Source organism: Macaca fascicularis, chromosome 16 (genome assembly GCF_037993035.2).
Source record: "Macaca fascicularis isolate 582-1 chromosome 16, T2T-MFA8v1.1".
In the NCBI taxonomy this organism is placed as follows: domain Eukaryota; kingdom Metazoa; phylum Chordata; class Mammalia; order Primates; family Cercopithecidae; genus Macaca; species Macaca fascicularis.
This window is the reverse complement of record NC_088390.1, coordinates 44,429,398-44,451,262: the sequence shown is the minus strand read 5'-3', so window position 1 is coordinate 44,451,262 and position 21,865 is coordinate 44,429,398. Positions and strand designations below refer to the sequence as shown.

At 43.0% G+C, this 21,865-nt stretch overlaps 1 protein-coding gene across 5 annotated transcripts in view; it reads left to right on the top strand.

Moving 5' to 3' along the window:
- The window catches only part of GGNBP2 (gametogenetin binding protein 2), a 53,669-nt gene that overhangs the window by 21,499 nt on the left and 10,305 nt on the right, over positions 1 to 21,865 (top strand). For 3 of the 5 annotated variants that reach the window (XM_074019061.1, XM_005583910.3, XM_074019060.1), the window contains 3 exons: positions 5,742 to 5,855; positions 17,955 to 18,158; positions 19,213 to 19,387. In XM_074019061.1, coding sequence (XP_073875162.1) covers positions 5,742 to 5,855; positions 17,955 to 18,158; positions 19,213 to 19,387 — 493 coding nt within the window. Of the gene's footprint in view, positions 1 to 5,741; positions 5,856 to 17,954; positions 18,165 to 19,212; positions 19,388 to 21,865 lie in introns of all 5 variants that reach the window. The other 2 variants (XM_065531253.1, XM_005583909.4) reach the window with 1 other exon arrangement.

The window sequence follows — 21,865 nt, the reverse complement described above, 5'->3', positions numbered from 1 at the left end:
AATCGCTTGAACCCAGGAGGCGGAGGTTGCATTGAGCCAAGATCTCACCATTGCACTCCAGACTGGGCAACCAGAGCGAGACTTTGTCTCAAAATAAATAAATAAATAAAATAGATAAATAAATTTTATTAGTAAAATTGTCAAACATAGAAAAGTAAAAAATACAATGACTGAATCTCCCATGTACGTTTACGAAGGTTCAGTAGTTATCAACCTTTTTCTTCATGTATCCACCTTTTTCTTTGTATTTTAAAGCAAGTCCCAGGCTTCGTGTTACTCTACTATTGCATCCTTCCACATGCATCTCTAAATATATGGACGTTTTCTTTCATAACCACATTGCCATCATAACACCTGACAAAATTTTTTTTTTTTGAGATGGAGTTTCGCTCTTTTTGCCCAGGCTGGAGTGCAATGGCGCGATCTTGGCTCACCGTAACCTCCGCCTCCCGGGTTCAAGCGATTCTCCTGCCTCAGCCTCCTGAGTAGCTGGGATTACAGGCACGTGCCACTGCGCCTGGCTAATTTTGTATTTTTAGTAGAGACGGGGTTTCTTCATGTTGGTCAGGCTGGTCTTGAACTCCCGACCTCAGGTAATCCACCTGCCTTGGCCTCCCAAAGTGCTGGGGTTACAGGCGGAAGCCACTGCGCCCGGCCATGCCTGACAAAATTAAGTGTAACACTTGAATACCCAGTTCATACTCAGATATTCCCTGTTTCTGTTTTTTTTTTTTTTTTTTTTTTTTTGGAACATTAGTTTGTATGAATTAGGCTCTGAACAGGAACCACACATTATGTTCTTGTGGCCTTAAGAAAAGAAGTTTTCTTAAGGACAGTTGTTATTTTGCTACTTGATTTGTCAGTATCTTTTTTCTTTCTTTCTTTTTTTTTTTTTTGAGATGGAGTTTCCCTTTGTCACCCAGGCTGGAGTGCAATAGCTTGATCTTGGCTCACTGCAATTTCCGCTTCCTGGGTTCAAGTGATTCTGCTGCCTCAGCCTCCTGAGTAGCTGGGATTGCAGGTGCCTGCCACCACGTCCAGCTAATTTTTGTATTTTTAGTAGACACGAGGTTTCACCAGGTTGACCAGGCTTGTCTTGAATTCCTGACCTCAGGTGATCAACCCACCTTGGCCTCCCAAAGTGTTGGGATTACAGGCGTGAGCCACCATGCCCAGTCTGATTTGTCAGTATCTTTTAAAAATGTTTTATTTTTTGTTTTTTCTTTTCTTTTCTTTTTTTTTTTTTTTTTGAGACGGAGTCTCGCTCTGTCACCCAGGCTGGAGTGCAGTGGCCGGATCTCAGCTCACTGCAAGCTCCGCCTCCCGGGTTCACGCCATTCTCCGGCCTCAGCCTCCCAAGTAGCTGGGACTACAGGCGCCCACCACCTCGCCCGGTTAGTTTTTTTGTATTTAATAGAGACGGGGTTTCACTGTGTTTGCCAGGATGGTCTCGATCTCCTGACCTCGTGATCCACCCGTCTCGGCCTCCCAAAGTGCTGGGATTACAGACTTGAGCCACCGCGCCCGGCCCTCTATTTTTTGTTTTTTCATCAGCTCATTCTTCCTTCTCAGATTTGTCAGTAACTTCAGATAATTTCTGACTCTAAATGCAGAGTACAGGCTAATTTTTCACATTATAGAATGACCTGTTGGCTGAAGGCATAGAGTGGTATGATATAGTAAGGAGCTTGCCTTCTGGTACCTCTTTTCTGTTAAGCATATTCTTTGTTGATGAACTGAAAAGCAAGTAGCCCAGCATCTTATGCATCTGCGCTCATTGCTGCCTTTCTTCAAAGACCAGTCCTTCCACTCTTGTTCTGCACTCCATCTCCTTTGTTTTCAATCACTTTGCTTATTCAGTTACCTACTTTAGTTAAATTTACATACAGTTCTGTTTTTCTATCTTTCAGCTTAAGAAACAAAACAAACCACAGATTTTACATCCCCTTCTAGCTACAGTTCCACTACATGGGAAGTCATATGTTTTAAAAGGCTGTTTGCTGAGTATGGAATCAGTGTGAATGGACTTAATTCATCTTAAGCAGTGTCTGTCTCTTTACTAAGGTAGCTTCAGTTATTCCCACAGGCCACATGGATAGCAGGCTAAGCAGTACAGTATGCTTATCCAAGGCTCCCTCTCCCTTGGATGGTCACCACTATTAAATGCTACTACTATTCTCCATTTTATGTATTTCCACTCCCCCTCCTACTGCTACGTCCCCACCCCCCATAGCTTTTTAAATTTGTTTAGTCTATTTCCAGAGAAAGTATAATACAGTTGATTAGGTTTTAGCCTAATAAATAGCAACCTAGGTCAGCCTTTCTGAGAGTGTTCTCTCATCTATGCAAGTAAACCCAGGTTATTGTCTGTCTAGGAATAAGTTTGAGATCTGGAAGAAGGATCTAGGCTGGAGTTGTAGGCCTGGAGTATCTTAGAGAGTGTTATGGAAGATCACCTAAAGGGAAAGAGAGTAAAAGAATTCTGAGGAATTTAATGGTAGAAAAGAAATTAGTAAAGAAACCTGAGAAAGTAGCCAGATAGGTAGAAGGAAACCAAGGTGTAAAAGTGTTCCAAGGAAGTCTGATCAGCTGTGTTAAATGCTGCCAAGTCATCAAGGACCCAGAAGTGGACGTTGGATTTAGTAACACTGAGATAACTGGTGATCTTGATGAGCTGAGCTAGTGATTGAGTGGAAGCAGAATCCAGGTTGCAGTGATGCAAAAGCGAATGCGATGTAAGGTTGTTATGGTGTAAGCGGTGCTTGGGAGCAGAACCAGAAAGTGGAAAGGTTATTTTTTTAGGAAGCTTGATCTTAAAAGAATAATAAACAGCATAAGGTCTGGAATGTTTTGAGATACAGATTTTTTTTTTTTTTTTGAGACGGAGTCTCGCTCTGTCGCCCAGACTGGAGTGCAGTGGCCGGATCTCAACTCACTGCAAGCTCCGCCTCCCCGGTTTACGCTATTCTCCTGCCTCAGCCTCCCAAGTAGCTGGGACTACAGGCGCCCGCCACCTCGCCCGGCTAGTTTTTTGTATTTTTTAGTAGAAACAGGGTTTCACCGTGTTAGCCAGGATGGTCTCGATCTCCTGACCTCGTGATCCACCCGTCTCGGCCTCCCAAAGTGCTGGGATTACAGGCTTGAGCCACCGCACCCGGCCGAGATACAGATTTTTTTTATAGAGCTTTTTTCTTAAAAAAAAAAAAAAAATGCTTTCGCATTCTAATGATATAATAATCATTCTTCAACTCTAATTTCTCTTTATGAACCTTTCCCTCAATTATGAGAACTTGAGTTTGAGAGTTTTTCAGTTCTGGGAAATTATGCATTATACTAATCAAGTATAGTTAGTAAAAGAGGGGCTGGGCGCGGTGGCTCACACGGGTAATCCCAGCACTTTGGGGGGCCGATGCGGGCAGATCACGAGGTCAGGAGTTTGAGACCAGCCTGGCCAATATGATGAAACCCCGTCTCTACTAAAAATACAAAAATTAGCCAGGTGTGGTAGCACACACCTGTAGTCCCAGCTACTTGGGAGGCTGAGGCAGGAGAATCGCTTGAACCCGGGAGGCAGAGGTTGCAGTGAGCTGAGATCACACCACTGCACTCCAGCCTGGGTGACAGAGTGACACTCTGTCTCAAAAAGGAAATATCAGAGTTGAGAATAGAAGGATGCAGCATGGAAAGTGGAACAGATGTTTTTGTTGTCACAAATAAGGGGAGCTAAACCTTAGCTTGAGCCATTGTGAGAGAGAGTACAGAGCTGAATTGTGTGGATAACTTATATTTTGAGCAGAGGGTTGAGAAATACCCGTTTAGCTACATAGAGTAAGTTAAAAGTTCAGAGGTTTTTCCGTCTCTAGCATCCAAGGTGTAATGAATTTCTAGGACTGTACTGAGACCTGCAGAAGAACAGACAGGAGGCGGTTGTTCAGAGTCATGAAAGATCAAGAAGGCTGTCATTGAAAAGAATATAAACCCACATTTCCCTTGGAATGCCGGTCCAAGATAAATGTGCTGCAACAAGGCAAAATATGTGGCAATTTTCTTTTTTTTTTTTTTGAGACGGAGTCTTGCTCTGTAGCCCGGGCTGGAGTGCAGTGGCCAGATCTCAGCTCACTGCAAGCTCCGCCTCCCGGGTTTACGCCATTCTCCTGCCTCAGCCTCCGGAGTAGCTGGGACTACAGGCGCCCGCCACCTCGCCCGGCTAGTTTTTTGTATTTTTAGTAGAGACGGGGTTTCACCGTGTTAGCCAGAATGGTCTCGATCTCCTGACCTCGTGATCCGCCCGTCTCGGCCTCCCAAAGTGCTGGGATTACAGGCTTGAGCCACCGCGCCCGGCCTATATGTGGCAATTTTCATACCGAAGTTGAACCCTGCTGGGGAGGGAGAGTGGGAAGTTTTTAGTAAGTTTGTTAAAAAAAAATTGTATAGAGCTGGGCGTGGTGGCTTACGCCTGTAATCCCAGCCCTTTGGAATGCCGAGGTGGGTGGATTGCTTGAGCTCAGGAGTTGGAGACCAGCCTGGGCAACATGACAAGACCCTGCTGTCTCTACTTAAAAAATACAATAAATAAATAAATGAATAAATAAATAAATAACCAGGTGTGGTGATACACGCCTATGGTCCTAGCTATTTGGGAGGCTGAGGTGGGAGGATCACTTGAGCCCTGCAGGGGTGGGGTTGCACTGAGCCAAGATCATGCCACTGCATTCCAGCCTGAGTGACAAAGCAAGGGTCTGTCTCAAAAAAAAATTTGCCACATAGTTCTTACTAATTTAGGCTGTATAAAGTGTTCATCTTAGTGTACTATTTTTATTTTAGTACATTTAAAACTTATTCACTGTAATTAATCTATGACTTTCCCAGCTACTTGTACATGTGAAGGTAGATAATAGTTTTGTTACCGTGGATTAGCTTTAAAACAGAGTGATTACAAAAAAAAAATAGAGCTGGGCGTGGCGGCTCACACCTGTAATCCCAGTGCTTTGGGAGGCTGAGGTGGGAGAATGGCTTGGGGTCAGGGATTTGAGACCAGCCTGGGCAACACAGCAGAGACCTCGTGTCTACAAAATAAAAGTTAAAAAAAAAAAAAACAGAATTGATGATGATCTCATTAAGTAGATAAAAACTTTTTAGAATTTTCTATTTGTGGAAGATTGGTCTGTGTTTATAAGGGAAAATACTTGATAATTTTTTCAGTCATTTTAACTTGAGAACATTCCAACAATATTTGCTCATAGGATACTTAGTTTATTAACCAGTTGCTGTCTTGATAACTACAAATGTTGTTAAATTGTATCAGATAAACTTGATATCAAGCAGAAGTTTTTATATAAAGATATGAGCACACATTTAAATGAACATTATATTAATATAATGAGTATGTAATCATATATAATTTGTAAACATGTTCTAATATCTTAATCATTAAAGTGTTCATGATTTTAATTTAGACTATAGAAATTATTTCTTCAGATTATCTCAGTGTCACTAAGCTTTGTACTATACTATACTACAGTGAAGGGAGCAGTAGCAGTGTCAGTTCAGAGAAGTTAAGTACAGATAAGAGAAGTAGTGAAGACCACAGGAAGGACAGCAAGTGTAGGATCATTTTCCATTATGGACCTTTCCAGGGAACAGCCAGGTAAAATCAAGTAATACTTTACTCTGTTTTTTGTTTTTTTAATGTTTTACCCTTCTGTATTCTCCTTTTTCATTAATATTTGTTCTTTTTACAGAGGTTGTTGGATGGATGTATGGGAACTAATGTCCCAGGAATGCAGGGATGAAGTAGTTTTAATTGACTCAAGTTGTCTTTTAGAAACGCTAGAAACATATCTCCGAAAACACAGGTAAGTCTGATGGTTGTTCCAGTTTAATGTGGAAGGTACCTTATCTGTCAGTCACCTAAAATGGCCTGTCACTGACCTCCTTTGTATAATAGCATTCTAGCCTTCCCTTTAATACTTGGCACTAGGCAGAGCTTAATGTTAGAGTAGGCAGTTCCTTTTTTTTTTTTTTTTTTTGAGATGGAGTCTAGCTCTGTTGCCAGGCTGGAGTACAGTGGTGTAATCTTGGCTCACTGCAACCTCTGCCTCCCAGGTTCAAGAGATTCTCCTGCCTCAGCCTCTCAAGTAGCTGGGATTACAGGCAAATGCCGCCATGCCCAGCTAATTTTTGTATTTTTAGTAGAGATGGGGTTTCACTATGTTGGCCAGGATGGTCTCAGTCTCCTGACCTTGTGATCCGCCAACCTCAGCCTCCCAAAGTGCTGGAATTACATGCATGAGCCACTGCGCCTGGCCAAGACAATTGCTTTATGGGATGACTCTCAGGGTTAGCCTTCTTGTGTTGAGCCAGCATCTCCTATTTTGTAATTTTTTTTTTTCTTTTTCTTTTTGAGATGGTGTCTCGCTCTGTCACCCAGGCTGGAATGCAGTGGCGAGACCTCGGATCACTGCGGCCACAGCCTCCCGGGTTCCAACAATTCTCCTGCCTCAGCCTCCTGAGTAGCTGGGACTACATGCTCATGCCACCACGCCCGGCTAAGTTTTGTATTTTTAGTAGAGACCAGGTTTTGCCATGTTGGTCAGGCTGGTCTCGAACTCCTGATCTCAGGTGATCCACCTGCCTCGACCTCCCAAAGTGCTGAGATTACCGGCATGAGCTGTGCCCAGCCTATGATAGCATTTTCAATATTAAATTAGTAGCTTTTTACTTAATATTTGAAGTATTTCTTCTGTCATTGTCAGGACCCCAAAAGAGAGTTGGTATTCATGTGTTTCGTTACTGTAAAAGTAAGTTCAGATTTTTCTTTATAGAACACTACTTTTACAAAGGAATTTTCTTTTCTTTTCTTTTCTTTTCTTTTCTTTTTTAGACAGGGTCTTGCTCTGTCGCCAGGCTGGAATGCAGTGGCTCAATCTCGGCTCACTGTAACTGCCAACTCCCTGGTTCAAGAGATTCTCCTGCCTCAGCCCCCTGAATAGCTGGGATTACAGGCAAACGCCACCATGCCTGGCTAATTTTTTTTTTTTTCTTTTTTTTTTTTTTTTTTGTATTTTTAGTAGAGACGGGGTTTCACCATGTTGGCCAGGATGGTCTCAATCTCCTGACTTGTGATCCACCCTCCTCAGCCTCCCAAAGTGCTGGGATTACAGGCGTGAGCCACTGCGCCTGGCCTACAAAGGAATTTTCTAAGTGTCATTAACATTTGGAAATTAATAAGGAGAGTGCAGTAGAAAAGGAGACTGGTGAGCCAGACGTGTTGGTTCACGTCTGTAATCCCAGCACTTTGGGAGTCTGAGGCAGGTGGATCACCTGAGGTCAGGAGTTCGATACCAGCCTGGCCAACGTGGCAAAACTCCGTGTCTACTAAAAATGTAAAAGTTAGCTAGGCGTGGTGGCAAGCACCTGTAGTCCCAGCTACTTGGGAGGCTGAGGCAAGTGAATTGCTTGAAACCAGGAGGCAGAGGTTGCAGTGAGCCAAGATTGTGCCACTGCACTCTGACAAAGCAAGATTCCGTCTCAAAAAAAAAAAAAAAGAAACTGGTAAGGGAGCCATCTAGAGATGGTGTTCTTGGGGCGATTCTACTGTTTAAATTTGTTACATGTTGTGTTTGTGGTTGTATGTCCTTTGACTTTGAGATACATATACTCAATTATTTTGGGAGTGCCTCTAAAAATCAAGTGAATGATAAAAACTGGTGTCATTACTTTATGTGGCAGTAAGCTAATGACTTCACCCGCATACCAAGTTTATTGGTGTTTTTCTTTTCTCAAAAGCTTTCTTTCTTTGCCTTTTTGGTGGATTATGCCCAAGAGAGTAGAGAATGTGCCACTTATTTGGAGTTTTGCAGGGACTATACAGACATAAAACATATATCCTTCCTCTTTAAATATGAGTTGATCCAAAAGATAGTTTTTGTGGGTGATAAATGACAAGTTATTAGAGCGCATGTTTTGGAGTTTCCTATAATGGTTTTGTAGATTTTCCTATGTTTATGGTTAATGTTTTAGCATTTTTAGATGGATTTTAGTCCATTTTATAAATATCTTAATGGTAGTGAGAAAGTATGGTTGAGAGTGATTAATTAAAGCAGTGAGTGATGAATTTAGGGAGATTGTATTGCATCTGGATTCTACTAATTGTAGCTGTACAAGTTAGTTGACTTTTCTGCACCTCAATTTTTTTCTTCTTTAAAACAAACAGGCTGGGCATGGTGGCTCACACCTGTAGTTCCAGCACTTTGGGAGGCCAAGTCAGGTAGATGGTTTGAGCCCAGGAGTTTTAGACCAGCCTAGACAACATGGTAAAACCCCGTCTCTACAACAAAGCAGAAAAATTAGCTGCCATGGTGGCACAAACCTGTGGTCCTAGCTACTGGAGAGGCTGAGGTTAGAGTGTATCACTTGAGCCCAAGAGGTTGATGGTGCACCATAATCACAGTGGCCATGACTGTACCACTGTACTCCAGCTTGGGCAACAGAGTGAAACCCCATCTCAAAAATAATAAAAATTAAAATAAGATTAGCAGCTTGGCGCAGTGGCTCATGCCTCTAATCCCAGCACTTTGGGAGGCTGAGGTGGGTGGATCACCTGAGGTCAGGAGTTCCAGACCAGCCTGGCCAAGATGGTGAAACCCCGACTCCACAAAAATTAGAAAAATTAGCTGGGCGTAGTGGCGAGTGCCTGTAGTCCCAGCTACTCGGGAGGCTGAGGCAGGAGAATCGCTTGAACCTGAGAGGCAGAGGTTGCAGTGAGCCGAGATCGCACCATTGCACTCCAGCCTGGGTGGCAGAGCGAGACTCTTGTCTCAAAAATAAATAAATAATCAAATTCACAGAGTAGGGTAGCGGGTGCGGTTGGAGGGTGGTGTGCCTGTAGCCTGAGTTAATTGGAAGGCTAAGACAGGAGGATCTCTTGAGCCTAAGAGTTCGAGGTTATCGTGAGCTATGATTGTGCCACTGAACTCCCCCCTGGGCAACAGAGTGAGACCCTTGTCTCAAAAAAAAAAAAAGACAAAAATAATGAGAGTACTGATCTTACAGGATTTATTGTAGGATTAAATTAAATTTGTTGTGGGGATGATACATAGTAATGCTTGTTTAGAGCAGTACATGGCACATAGTTAAGCACATCAGAGAATGTTTGCATGACAGATTTGCAAGTCCTTATTCCTGTGTTTCCAGTTCTTATTGTAGGTACAGTTTGAGTTTGGGGGGTATAATCAGTTTAAAATGATCTATAAATACCTAAATAATTTACCTTTTTGGTGGTATCTACTTTTTTTTTAAAAAAAAATTCATAATAAAGATTTGATAACACTATTCAGCCGGTTAAGAATTATGGTAGAGGCCGGGCATGGTGGCTCATGCCTGTAATCCTAGCACTTTGGGAGGCCGAGATGGGCAGATCACATGAGGCCAGGAGTTTGAGACCAGCCTGGCCAACATCGTGAAACCCCATCTCTACCGAAAATACATAAATTAGCCAGGCATGGTGCACTTCTGTAATCCCAGCTACTCAGGAAGCTAAGACATGAGAATTGCTAGAATCTGGGAGACAGAGGTTGCAGTGAGCCAAGATTGTGCCGCTGCACTCCAGCCTAGGTGACAGAGTGAGATTACAGGTGTGTCACACCCAGCTAATTTTTTTATTTTTTATTTTTTGTTTATTTATTTATTTATTTATTTATTTTTATTTTTTTTGAGACAGAGTCTCGCTCTGTTACCCAGGCTGGAGTGCAGTGGCGCGAACTCAGTTCATTGCAAGCTCCACCTCCTGGGTTCACGCCATTCTCCTGCCTCAGCCTCCCAAGTAGCTGGGACTACAGGTGCCTGCCATCACGCCTGGCTAATTTGACTAAAAAAGTTTTATGGTAGAACATTGTCAGATACTACACTTGATTTTAGTCAAAAGGCTGAGAAGTGATAGAACATCATTAGAAATGAGGTGTTAATAAACTGAAACCTCTGCCTTAAAGGTTTTTTAAGGCTGGGCATTGTAGCTCACACCTATAATTCCAACACTTTGGGAAGCCAAGGCAGAAGGATCACTTTGAGTTCAGGAGTTCAATACCAGCTTGGGCAGCATAGGGAGACCCATTTATAAAGGCCAGGTGCGATGGCTCACTCCTGTAATCCCAGCACTTTGGGAGGCAGAGGTGGGTGTATCACGAGGTCAGGAGTTCGAGACCAGCTTGGCCAACATGGTGAAACCCCGTCTCTACTAAAAATACAAAAATTAGCCGGGCTTGGTGATGTGTGCCTGTAATTCCAGCTACTCAGGAGGCTGCAGCACGAGAATCACTTAACCTGAAAGGAGGAGGTTGCGGTGAGCCAGATCACGCCATTGTGCTCCAGCCTAGGCTACAGAGCAAGACTCTGTCTCAAAAAAAAAAACCACACAAAAAATAAATAGGCCAGGTGTGGTGGCTCACACCTGTAATCCCAGCACTTTGGGAGGCCGAAGTGGGCTGATCATGAGGTCAGGAGATCGAGACCATCCTGGCTAACATGGTGAAACCCCGTCTCTACTAACAATACAAAAAATTAGCTAGGTGTGGTGGCAGGTGCCTGTAGTCCCAGCTACTTGGGAGGCTGAGGTAGGAGAATGGCGTGAACCCAAGAGGCGGAGCTTGCAGTGAGCCGAGTTCGTGCCACTGAACTCCAGCCTGGGTGACAGAGCGAGACTGTCTCAAAAAAAATAAAAATAAAAATAAATAAATAAACAAAATAAAAAAATTAGCTGGGTATGGTGACACGCCTGTAGTTTCACCTACTTGGGAGAATGAGGTGGGAGGATCACTTGAGCCCAGGAAGGCTGAGGCTGCAGTGAGCCGTGATCATGCAACTGCACCCCAGCCTGAGTGACAGAGCGAGACTCTGTCTCAAAAAAAAAAAAAATTAAATTAAAAAATTAGCTGGGTGTGGTGACACGCCTGTAGTTTCACCTACTCGGGAGAATGAGGTGGGAGGATCACTTGAGCCCAGGAAGGCTGAGGCTGCAGTGAGCCGTGATCATGCAACTGCACTTCAGCCTGGGTGACAGACTGAGCCTCTGTCTCAAAAAAAAAAAGATTTAAAAAATTCCTATGCAATGCTACTTTTGCAAATGGGAAAACATCTCTTTTACAGCTTTTATATCCTATTTTTAATTTGCTATTTACTTACGCTTATGGTTGTACAATCAAACATATATTAAACTACTCTGAGAGTATAAAGCAGTAAAATGGGGGGAAATATTTCAAGTTTATTATTGTTCTCTTTGACATTTGACCATTTAATTACCTGAAAATGTGAACTTGCTGTTCATAACCTGAAAATGTGAAAGTATTTGTTGTTATTTCTGTGTCTGTTTTTTCTCTCCTAAGGGAGAGACTTTCTGTTCCACGTGTGTGTGTGTGTGTGTGTGTTTTAAAAGAATACAAAATGAGGCTAGGCACGGTGTCTCACAGTTCAGCATTTTGGGAGACTGAGGCGGGTGGATTGTTTGAGCCTAGGAGTTCAAGACTAGCCTGGGCAACATGGCAAAACCCTGTCTCTACACTGAATACAAAAATTAGCCATGCGTGTTGGCACACACCTGTAGTCCCAGGTACTCAGGTGGATGAGGCGGGGAGGATCACCTGAGCCTACTAGGTAGGTTGAGGCTATAGCCAGCCAAGAGTATGCCACTGCACTCCAGCCTGGGCAACAGAGTGAGACCCTGTCTCAAAAAATGTGAAACAGGCTGGGCGCGGTGACTCACGCCTGTAATCCCAGCACTTTGGGAGACCGAGGTGGGCGGATCACGAGGTCAGGAGATTGAGACCATCCTGGCTAACACAGTGAAACCCCGTCTCTTCTAAAAATAATTTTAAAAAAATTATCTGGGCGTGATGGCAGGCGCTTATAGTCCCAGCTACTCGTGAGGCTGAGGCAGGAGAATGGCGTGAACCCAGGAGGTGTAGCTTGCAGTGAGCCAAGATTGCACCACTGCACTCAAGCCTTGGCAACAGAGTGAGACTCCGTCTCAAAAAAAAAAACAAAAAAAACCCATGAAACATAAATTTACCTTTTAAACAGTTTTTAAGTGTACATTGCAATATTGTTAACTATATGCACATTGTTGTACAACAAATCTCTACAACTTTTTCATCTCAACTAAAACTGTACCCATTGAACAACACCTTTTTTCTCCCCTTACCCCTTAGCAACCACAATTCTTCTTTCTGAGTTTAATTATTTTAGATAGCTCATGTAATTGGAATAATATAGCACTTGAATTTTTGTGATTGGCTTATTTTACTTAGCCATTATCTAAGACAGTACTTAGATATCTCTAAGATTCATCTGTGTTGTAGCCTATGACAGGATTCCCCCTTAAAAGCTGAAAAATGTCACAATACTGTGACATTTAAAAATGGGCAGTGTCACAGTATCTGTGACATTATTCACATTTCTTTTTTCTTTTTTCTTTTTTTTTTTTTGAGACGGAGTCTTGCTCTGTTGCCTAGGCAGGAGTACAGTGGCTTGATCTCGGCTCACTGCAACCTCCGCCTCCCAGGTTCAAGCGATTCTCCTGCCTCAGCCTCCTGAGTAGCTGGGATTACAGGCACGCACCACCATGCCCGGCTAATTTTTGTATTTTTAGTAGAAACAGGTTTCACCATGTTGGTCAAGCTGATCTCGACCTCCTGACCTCAAGTGATCCACTTGCCTGGGCCTCCCAAAGTGCTGGTATTACAGGTGTGAGCCACCACACCTGGCTATTCGCATTTCTTTATCCATTCATACATTGATGGACATTTAAGGTTGCTCTCACATTTTGACTATTGTCAATAATGCTGCAATGAACATGAGTGTGTAAATATCTTTTCAAGATCCTGGTATCAGTTCTTTTGGATATATACCTAAAAGTGGGATTCCTGGATTGTGTGGTAGTTTTATTTTGAAGAACTTCCATACTGGTTTCCATAGCAGCTGTACCGTCTTACATTCCTGCCAACAGTGCATAAGGGTTTCAATTTCTTCACATCCTCGATAACACTTGTTATTTGTTGTTGTTTTGATAGCAGTCATTCTAATTGGTTTAAGGTGATATCTCATTGTGTTTTTGATTTGCATTTTCCTGATGATAAGTGATGTTGAGCATCTTTTCATATGTTTGCTGGCCATTTGTATATCATCTTTGGAGAAATGTCTATTCATGCTTTGCCCATTTATTTATTTACTTTTAAATTATTTTATTTTTTTGAGATAGGGTCTTGCTCTGTTGCCCAGGCTGGAGTGAAGTGGCATGATCACAGCTGTGCCCATTTTTAAATTAGGCTTTTTTTTGTGATTGAGTTATAGTGGTTCTTTATATTCTGGCTATTAACCTCTTATTCAATATATGGTTTGCAAATATTTTTTCCCATTCTTTGGGTTGCCTTTTTACTCTGTTGATCATCTTTGCTGTGCTGAAGTTTTTAAGTTTAATGTACAGTCATGTGCTACATGATGACATTTTGGTCAGTGATGGACCACATACATGACAGTGGGCCCATAAGATTATAATGGAGCATACTGCATATAGAAACCTGCTGTATGGCATTTCAGATCAAGTTGAGGAAATGATTAATATTCAGTAATAGTGTTGGGACATTTGGTTTTCCATGTGAAAAAAATATATATACCACCTAGGTTTGTGTAAGTACACCCTGATGTTCACACAGCAATAAAATAGCTAACAATGCATTTCTCAGAATGTGTCCCATTGTTAAGTGACACGACTGTAGTATTTTTTTTTCAGGCTTAATTCACTTTATTTTTCTTGTATAAAAACCACAACTGGAGCCTGGGTCCTCTGCATGGAGACTCTGGTGTGGGTCTTGACGAGGTGGTTAGTGAATCCCTGACAGGAAGACTTGATGAATGTATTCTCCTTCCAGAGGTCGGGAGTCACATAGCTGTAGGTCTTAGAGATGGCATCTAAGGTGTCCTTGGTGTAGTTACCCAGGGTGGCAGTGCAGCCCCTGGCCGAGGTGTAGTTGTCATCAATACCAGCCATCGTGAGCAGCTTCTTGGGTACAGGCACTGAGACGATGCCAGTGCCCTGGGCGTAGGGATGAGGTGCACCAGCACAGAGCCGCAGTGTCCTGTCACCTTGCAAAGGACGGTGTGGGGCTTGCTGATCTTGTTCCCCCAGTAGCCTCTGCGCGCAGGGACAATGGAGAGCTTGGCCAGGATGATGGCCCCGCGGATGACCGTGGCCACCTCCTTGGAGCACTTAACACCCAGACCAACGTGGCCATTGTAGTCCATGATGGCAACAAACATCTTGAACCTGGTGCACTGGCCGGCGTGGGTCTGCTTCTTGCACTGGCATAATTTTCAAAACCTCGTCCTTGAGAGAGGCAGGCCCCCAGGAAAAAGTTAGTGATCTCAGATTCCTTGATGGGCAGGGAGAAGAGGTAGATATCCTCCAGGGACTTGATCTTCATGTGCTTGACCAGGCGGCCCAGCTTGGTGATAGGCATCCACTCCTTATCCTCGGCCTTGCCTCCATGAGTTCCATGACCTCAGCCCCGGCCCCGGCCCCGGATGCCACTGCTGAAACCTCCACGGAAGCCACTACGTTTCCCCTTCCCAGGCTCCACCCTCGCCGGCTGCCACCAGCGTCATCCACTATTTGGTGTTTTCTCAGAGAAGCGTCTGTTTTTGTTGTGCATGTGTGCTTATGGTGTCATAGCCAAGAAATCATCACTTAGTCCAATGTCATGAAGAATCCCTATGTTTTCTTCTGGGAGTTTTATGGTTTTCAGATGTTAACATTTAGGTTTTTAATCCATTTTGTGTTAATTTTTGTGTATTTTTTGCCCATATTTAAAACTTCAGTAAAATAAAATAATTTAACATTATTTGTCAGTATTATTGCCTCTGTTTACCAAGTGGACTTAGAGCCTCTAATTTAACATATATTCATTTTTTTATTTTTGAGATGGAGTTTTGCTTTTGTCACCCAGGCTGGAGTGCAATAGCATGATCTTGGCTCACTGCAACCTCTGCCTCCCAGGTTCAAGCAATTCTCATGCCTCAGCCTCCTGAGTAGCTAGGATTACAGGTGTGTGCCACCACACCCAGCTAATTTTTGTATTTTTAGTAGAAACGGGGTTTCACCAAGTTGGCCGGGCTGGTCTCGAACTCCTGATGATCCACCCTCCTCGGCCTCCCAAAGTGCTGGTATTACAGATGTGAGCCACTGTATCCAGTCCATATCTTCATTTTAAGAAATCGTTATCTGGCCGGGCGCGGTGGCTCACGCCTGTAATCCCAGCTCTCAGGGAGGCAGAGGCGGGAGGATAGCTTGAGCCCAGGAGTTCGAGACCTGCCTGGGTAATATAATGAGACCCTGTTCTCCGCAAAAAGGAAAAAAAAAAAAAAGACCAAAAAAAAAAAATCGTTATCTACTATTGGTCCAGCAAAATGTGTGTGCATGAAATAAAGACATGGCTATAGAAGGGTAAATACTATAGTAAGAAGTCTAGGCCGGGCGTGGTGGCTGACGCCTGTAATCCCAACACTTTGGGAGGCCGAGGCAGGTGAGTAACTTTGAGGTCAGAAGTTGAAGACCAGCCCGGCCAACATGGTGAAACGCTGTCTGCACTGAAAACACACAAAAATCAACTGGATATGGTGGTGGGCACCTGTAATCCCAGCTACTCAGGAGTCTGAGGCAGGAGAATCGCTTGAACCTGGGGAGCGGGGGTTGCAGTGAGCCGAGATCGCCCCACTGCACTCCAGCCTAGGTGACAGAGTGAAACTCCGTCTAAAAAACAAAACACGAAGAAGAGCGTAAATCAGAAGTATTAATAATAGGGACAACTGAAAAGTTTTTGTTTTGTTTTGTTTTGTTTTTTGAGACAGAGTTTCGCTCTTGTTGCGCAGGCTGGAGTGCAGTGGTGTGATCTCGGCTCGCTGCAACCTCCGCCTACTGGGTTCAAGCGATTCTCCTTCCTCTGCCTCCAGAGTAGTGGGGATTACAGGCATGCGCTACCACGCCTGGCTAATTTTTGTATTTTACTAGAGACGGAGTTTCTCCATGTTGGTCAGGCTGGTCTCAAACTCCCGACCTCGGGTGATCCGCCTGCCTCGGCCTCCCGAAGAGCTGGGATTACAGGCGTGAGCCACTACGCCTGGCCAGGTGAAAGGTTTTTAAGCTGAGACACAGATAATCAGATTCGTGCTAGAAAAATTATTTTGGTGTAAGAGATGCATCAATGCTAGGAAGAGTGGAAACAGGAAAGTCAGTTAAGAAGCTTTAAAAAAAAAAAAAAAAAAGGGCCGGGTGCGGTAGCTCAATCCCAGCACTTTGGGAGGCCAAGGTGAGTGGATTACCTGAGGTCAAGAGTTCAAGACCAGGCTGGCCAACGTGGCGAAACCCTTTCTCTACTAAAAAACACAAAAAAATTGCCGGGCGTAGTGGTGGGTGCCTGTAATCCCAGTGACTCGGGGGACTGAGGCAGGAGAATCGCTTGAACCCAGGAGGCAGAGGTTGCAGTGAGCCAAGATGGCGCCACTGCATTCCAGCCTGGGCAACAGAGAGAGACTCTGTCTCAAAAAAAAAAAAAAAACAACAAAAAACGTGTGTGTGTGTGTGTGTGTGTGTGTGTGTGTGTGTATATATATATATATATATAGTAGGCAACTTAAACAATGCCAGAGGGAATTGAAAATAGGGACCTACAGGAGAAATAAGAAAGAATGAATACTAGTTGGCCCTACCCTTAATAGGAAGACCTAGGGAGAAGTTGGAATTAACTCAGATTTCCAGCCTGAGTGACTTTGAATGGCTGTGAATGGCGATGTTCTTAACAGGGATTGAGAAGGAACATAGGAATAGAGCAGTGTTACCCTTGGACAGTGAGTTTAAGGTGTTGCCTGTTGGACATCTGTCATGTCTTGTCACTTTTCAATATGGGTCTGGCCCTCAGGCAATAGCAGAGATTTGAATGGAGCTGTAGAGTCACAGATTATCTTTATAGACATGTTACTTGAAGCCATACGCATAGATGAGCTCATTTGGGAGATGAATTTAAATCAAAGAGATCAAAATTTCCTTGTTTCACCTAACTAATCTTCTTAGCCAGTTACTATTATTGTGAGCGTGGCTTTTTCACCTGACCAAGTTCTTCTTGTTCCAGGAATTAAAAGATTAAGAAAACAGGCTCTATTCTTTCTTTCTGATTGATTGATATTTGATTTCTAAAATAAATTTTCTTCTCTACATTCACAAACCCTTCTATACTTTTGTCACAGTATATACTATACACTTAAGTTTAAACCAGTTTCCATGTATGTTTTGTCTATATTATGTCTGTTATTGAGAAATAGGCATTTTTTAGAAGAATTTGGCATTTTGGAAATAATCAGAAAATTTAAAAATACGTGTACCGCTTTCCCATTCTTCTCCCGACCCCTACGCCTACCCCATCCTCAAATGCTTAGCTAGTGAAATATTAAAATGTTGTAATAGAAATTGGAGTCAAGGTCTACTGGCTGAAGAGACCATCTGTTTTCAGAGGCTGGAAGGAGAGAGAAAAAACCAATGAAGAGTCATTGGTTTGTTGCCTCTATTGTTTTATTTCTGACCTGTGCAAATAGCTTTTGAAGTGGAGACATGCTAGTTCTTGGCAACTAATACTTTCTGGGCATGCATTTTATGAAATCATAGGTATGTATCTGCCTCATTCTTTTAGGCTATGTGTTTCTCTAGTTTAAAAATCATTTGCCAGTGAAGATCTGTCTGTATTCATGCAATCCTTAAATTTGTATTTACCTTACATGCATGTGTTTTAAATGTGTGTATGGAGGCTTTTTTTGGATGCTGTAGATGGGAGAGACTGCCATCATCTAGTATACTGTTATATGCCACATGAGATAATTGCACAGCCGGTTCTTAATTTTGAGGTTTTTCTTTTCAACAGGTTTTGCACTGATTGCAAAAATAAAGTCCTCCGAGCATACAATATCCTTATTGGTGAACTCGACTGCAGCAAAGAAAAGGGCTACTGTGCTGCACTTTATGAAGGCTTGCGGTGCTGTCCACATGAGCGACACATTCATGTTTGCTGTGAAACAGACTTCATTGCACATCTTTTGGGTCGTGCTGAGCCAGAGTTCGCAGGAGGGTATGAGTATGTAATTTGCTAGAATGGGCTATCTAGCGCTTTGCTTCATTTTATTACTGAAAGTTTATTTTCATCACCTTCTGCCTCAGTACATATGATGTATGTATAAATTAAAGTATGCCTGTAAAGATTTTGCTTATCTTTAAAGTATGCATTTCTTAATTGACTGAAAATAGGGAAAAACTGTTCTCTGGTGTTTGGTTCAGTCCTCTGCTAGTTCTTGCTTGAAGGGAGGCAGGCTTTTTTGGCTTTCATTGTTACAGACTATCATTTTCATTTGAAAATGATTAGAAGGGATTTTTCTCTCTCTATCCATGCATTATCGTGTGTAAATTTTATTCACAATAATGGTTTTTGCGTGAGATCTTTGCAGTAGGGGATTAAGAAATGCCTTATTGAATGTAATTCATGAACTGCGTGTATTATATTATCATTACTACATAGAAACCTAAAGTATTATCTCTTTGTTGTAAAAATAAAATCAGATGATGATGTTCATAGAATAAATCAAATTCATTTCCTTTTCTGTTTAGGGTATCAACCCTCATTTGAGTGCCTACTTTCTGCTAGAATACAAAGGCCTTTTTTATCGCCAAAGTTCTGTGAACACTTGTAAAGACTAGCCTGGAGGACTCTTGCCCATGATTGAATCACTTTGGCATTGCCTTTCTCCATTCCCCCTCAAAACAAAAAACCAAATGAAGGAAAAAATGTTTTGCTATAATTGGAAAGAGAAAGGAATTGTTGTGTCTACTGTGAGCTGGACACTTTCATGTGATTGCTTTGTGCCCTAAAACCCATCTCTTTAGAGCCAGTTCCTGAATTACTTTATTTTTAGCAATACGAGGACTAAGTTCTACTTGCATGTGTATTTCTCATTGGTTGTAGACATGCGTGCTTGTATATCTACATATACACGAGTGTAAATGTATAACTGTCTTGTTACTAGGTAAGCAAATTGTGTTTAAAACCTGAACTTGCAGCTATGTTATCCATCTTTCACTGTTTCAGTTAAAGATATTGGGAATTAATGTGTGATTATTCCCTTGTATAGGCGAAGAGAAAGGCATGCAAAGACAATAGATATAGCTCAAGAAGAAGTTCTGACCTGCTTGGGAATTCATCTTTATGAAAGACTGCATCGAATCTGGCAAAAACTACGGGCAGAAGAGCAGACGTGGCAGATGCTTTTCTATCTTGGTGTTGATGCTTTACGCAAGAGTTTTGAGGTAAGAACAGTGGGCTGTTCCAGTGTCTAAGATTGCTTAGTCACGTTACTGGACTGAATCTTTTTTTTTTTTTTTTTGAGACGGAGTCTCGCTCTGTCGCCCAGGCTGGAGTGCAGTGGCCGGATCTCAGCTCACTGCAAGCTCCGCCTCCCGGGTTCATGCCATTCTCCTGCCTCAGCCTCCCGAGTAGCTGGGACTACAGGCGCCCGCCACTTCGCCCGGCTCATTTTTTGTATTTTTAGTAGAGACGGGGTTTCACCGTGTTAGCCAGGATGGTCTCGATCTCCTGACTTCGTGATCCGCCCATCTCGGCCTCCCAAAGTGCTGGGATTACAGGCTTGAGCCACTGCACCCGGCCCCTGGACTGAATCTTAATGTAAGCCACCAGTGCCTCAAAGGACTGTCCATCACTGATAGAGCTTCATGGCTTTGGCTGGATATCATTACATGGTTTTGGGTTGGAGTGGTGGTGGTCTGGGGAACTGGGATTTAGAAGAAGTTGATGGATTTAAAAAAATGTTTTTAATCCTGTTACTTTGCCAGCCTTGGTTTTTAGACTTTCTCAGAGTAGAAAACTGAAGATGTTTAACAAGATGCTGCTATGAAACATAACTAGTGAGGCTGGGTGTGGTAGCTCACGCCTGTAATTCCAGCACTTTGGAAGGACAAGGCAGGCGGATCACCTGAGGTCAGAAGTTTGAGACCAGCCTGACCAGTCATTTCATATGATGAAACCCCATCTCTACTAAAAATACAGAAATTAGCCGGGCGTGGTGGCATGTGCCTGTAATCCCAGCTACTCGGGAGGCTGAGACAGGAGAATTGCTTGAACCTGGGAGGTGGAGATTGCAGTGAGCCAAGATCACGCCATTGCACTCCAGCCTGGGCAACAAGAGTAAAACTCCGTCTCAAAAACAAAAAATGAATAAATAACTAGTGAAAAGTTAAATGCAGCCAAGGATTAAGCAGGAAATGTTAAAACCTTTAGTGAGTTTCGTTTTGCCTATTAATGTCCAATAGTATGAAGTAAATGCTGTGTGAATGCCATGGTATAAGAACTACTTTTTAGAAGCACACTGAAGGTGCTTTGTAATGCAAGTATTGGGTTCAATGCTTGTAAATTGCTAACTTTTTAAAAAATTTATTATCTATAGAGCATACGTTAAGCTGTTAAGTATTTTATATATACTAGAGCACAGTTGTAACCCTTTAAAAACTGGGTCATTGGTCCCTAATGAGAATAGGATGAAAAGTATAAATTCCAGAAGCTCATCCATGAACTTTTAAGTACCCGGTTCTGAGGAGTCTGAGGAGGTTTGTAGTAGTTGGCGAACACATTTCACATTTCTTATTCTTTTCTTTTTCTTTCTTTCTTTTTTTTTTTTTAAGACAGAGTCTCGCTCTGTTGCTGAGTCTGGATTGCAGTGGTGTAGTGGTGTGATCTCAGCTCACTGCAACCTCTGCCTCCCGGGTTCAAGCTATTCTCCTGCCTCAGCCTCCCAATTAGCTGGGATTATAGGCGTGCACCACCACGCCTGGCTAATTTTTTGTATTTTTAATAGAGACAGTGTTTCACTGAGTTAGCCAGGATGGTCCCTATCTCCTGACCCCGTAATTCACCTACCTCGGCCTCCCAGAGTGCAGGGATTACAGGCATGAGCCACTGTGCCCAGCCTTGTGGCTAATTGTATTTTTAGTAGAGACGGGGCTTTCACCATGTTGGTCAGGAACTTCTGGCCTCGTGATCCACCTGCCTTGGTCTCCCAAAGTGCTGGGTTACAGATGTGAGCCACCGTGCCCGGCTCGTTATTCTTTTTCTCTTTGTATTTTTGTGCCTTCAGAGACTAGATCATCTAATCAGGTTAAATAGTTTTTTCATTATATGAGGAAATGGTATGTTTACGTTTGCTTTGTTGAAATTCTTAAATTTATGCCAGGTATGGTGGCTCACGCCTGTAATCCTAGCATTTTGGGAGGCCAAGGTGGGCGGATCACTTAAGGCCAGGAGTTCGAGACCAGCCTGGCCATCATGGTGAAATTCTGTCTCTACTAAAAATATAAAAATCAGCCAGCGTGGTGGCGCACGCCTGTGGTCTTAGCTACTTGGAGGGCTGAGGCAGGAGAATCACTTGAACCTGAGTGGTAGAGGTTGCAGTGAGCCGAGATGGTGCCACGGCACTCCAGTCTGGGTGACAGAGTGAAACTCTTTGTCTTAACAACAACAACAAAAAAAACACAAAAAAATCTGAAATTTAAAACTAGAATCTTGCTGGTTTGGAATAGGAGTGTGTATATAGAAAACACAGGGGCCGGGCATGGTGGCTCACGCCTGTAATCCCAGCACTTTGGGAGGCCGAGGTGGGCAGATCATGAGGTCAGCAGATCAAGACCATCCTGGCTAACACCGTGAAACCCCGTCTGTACAAAAAATCAGCCAGGCATGGTGGCGGGTGCCTGTAATCACAGCTACTCGGGAGG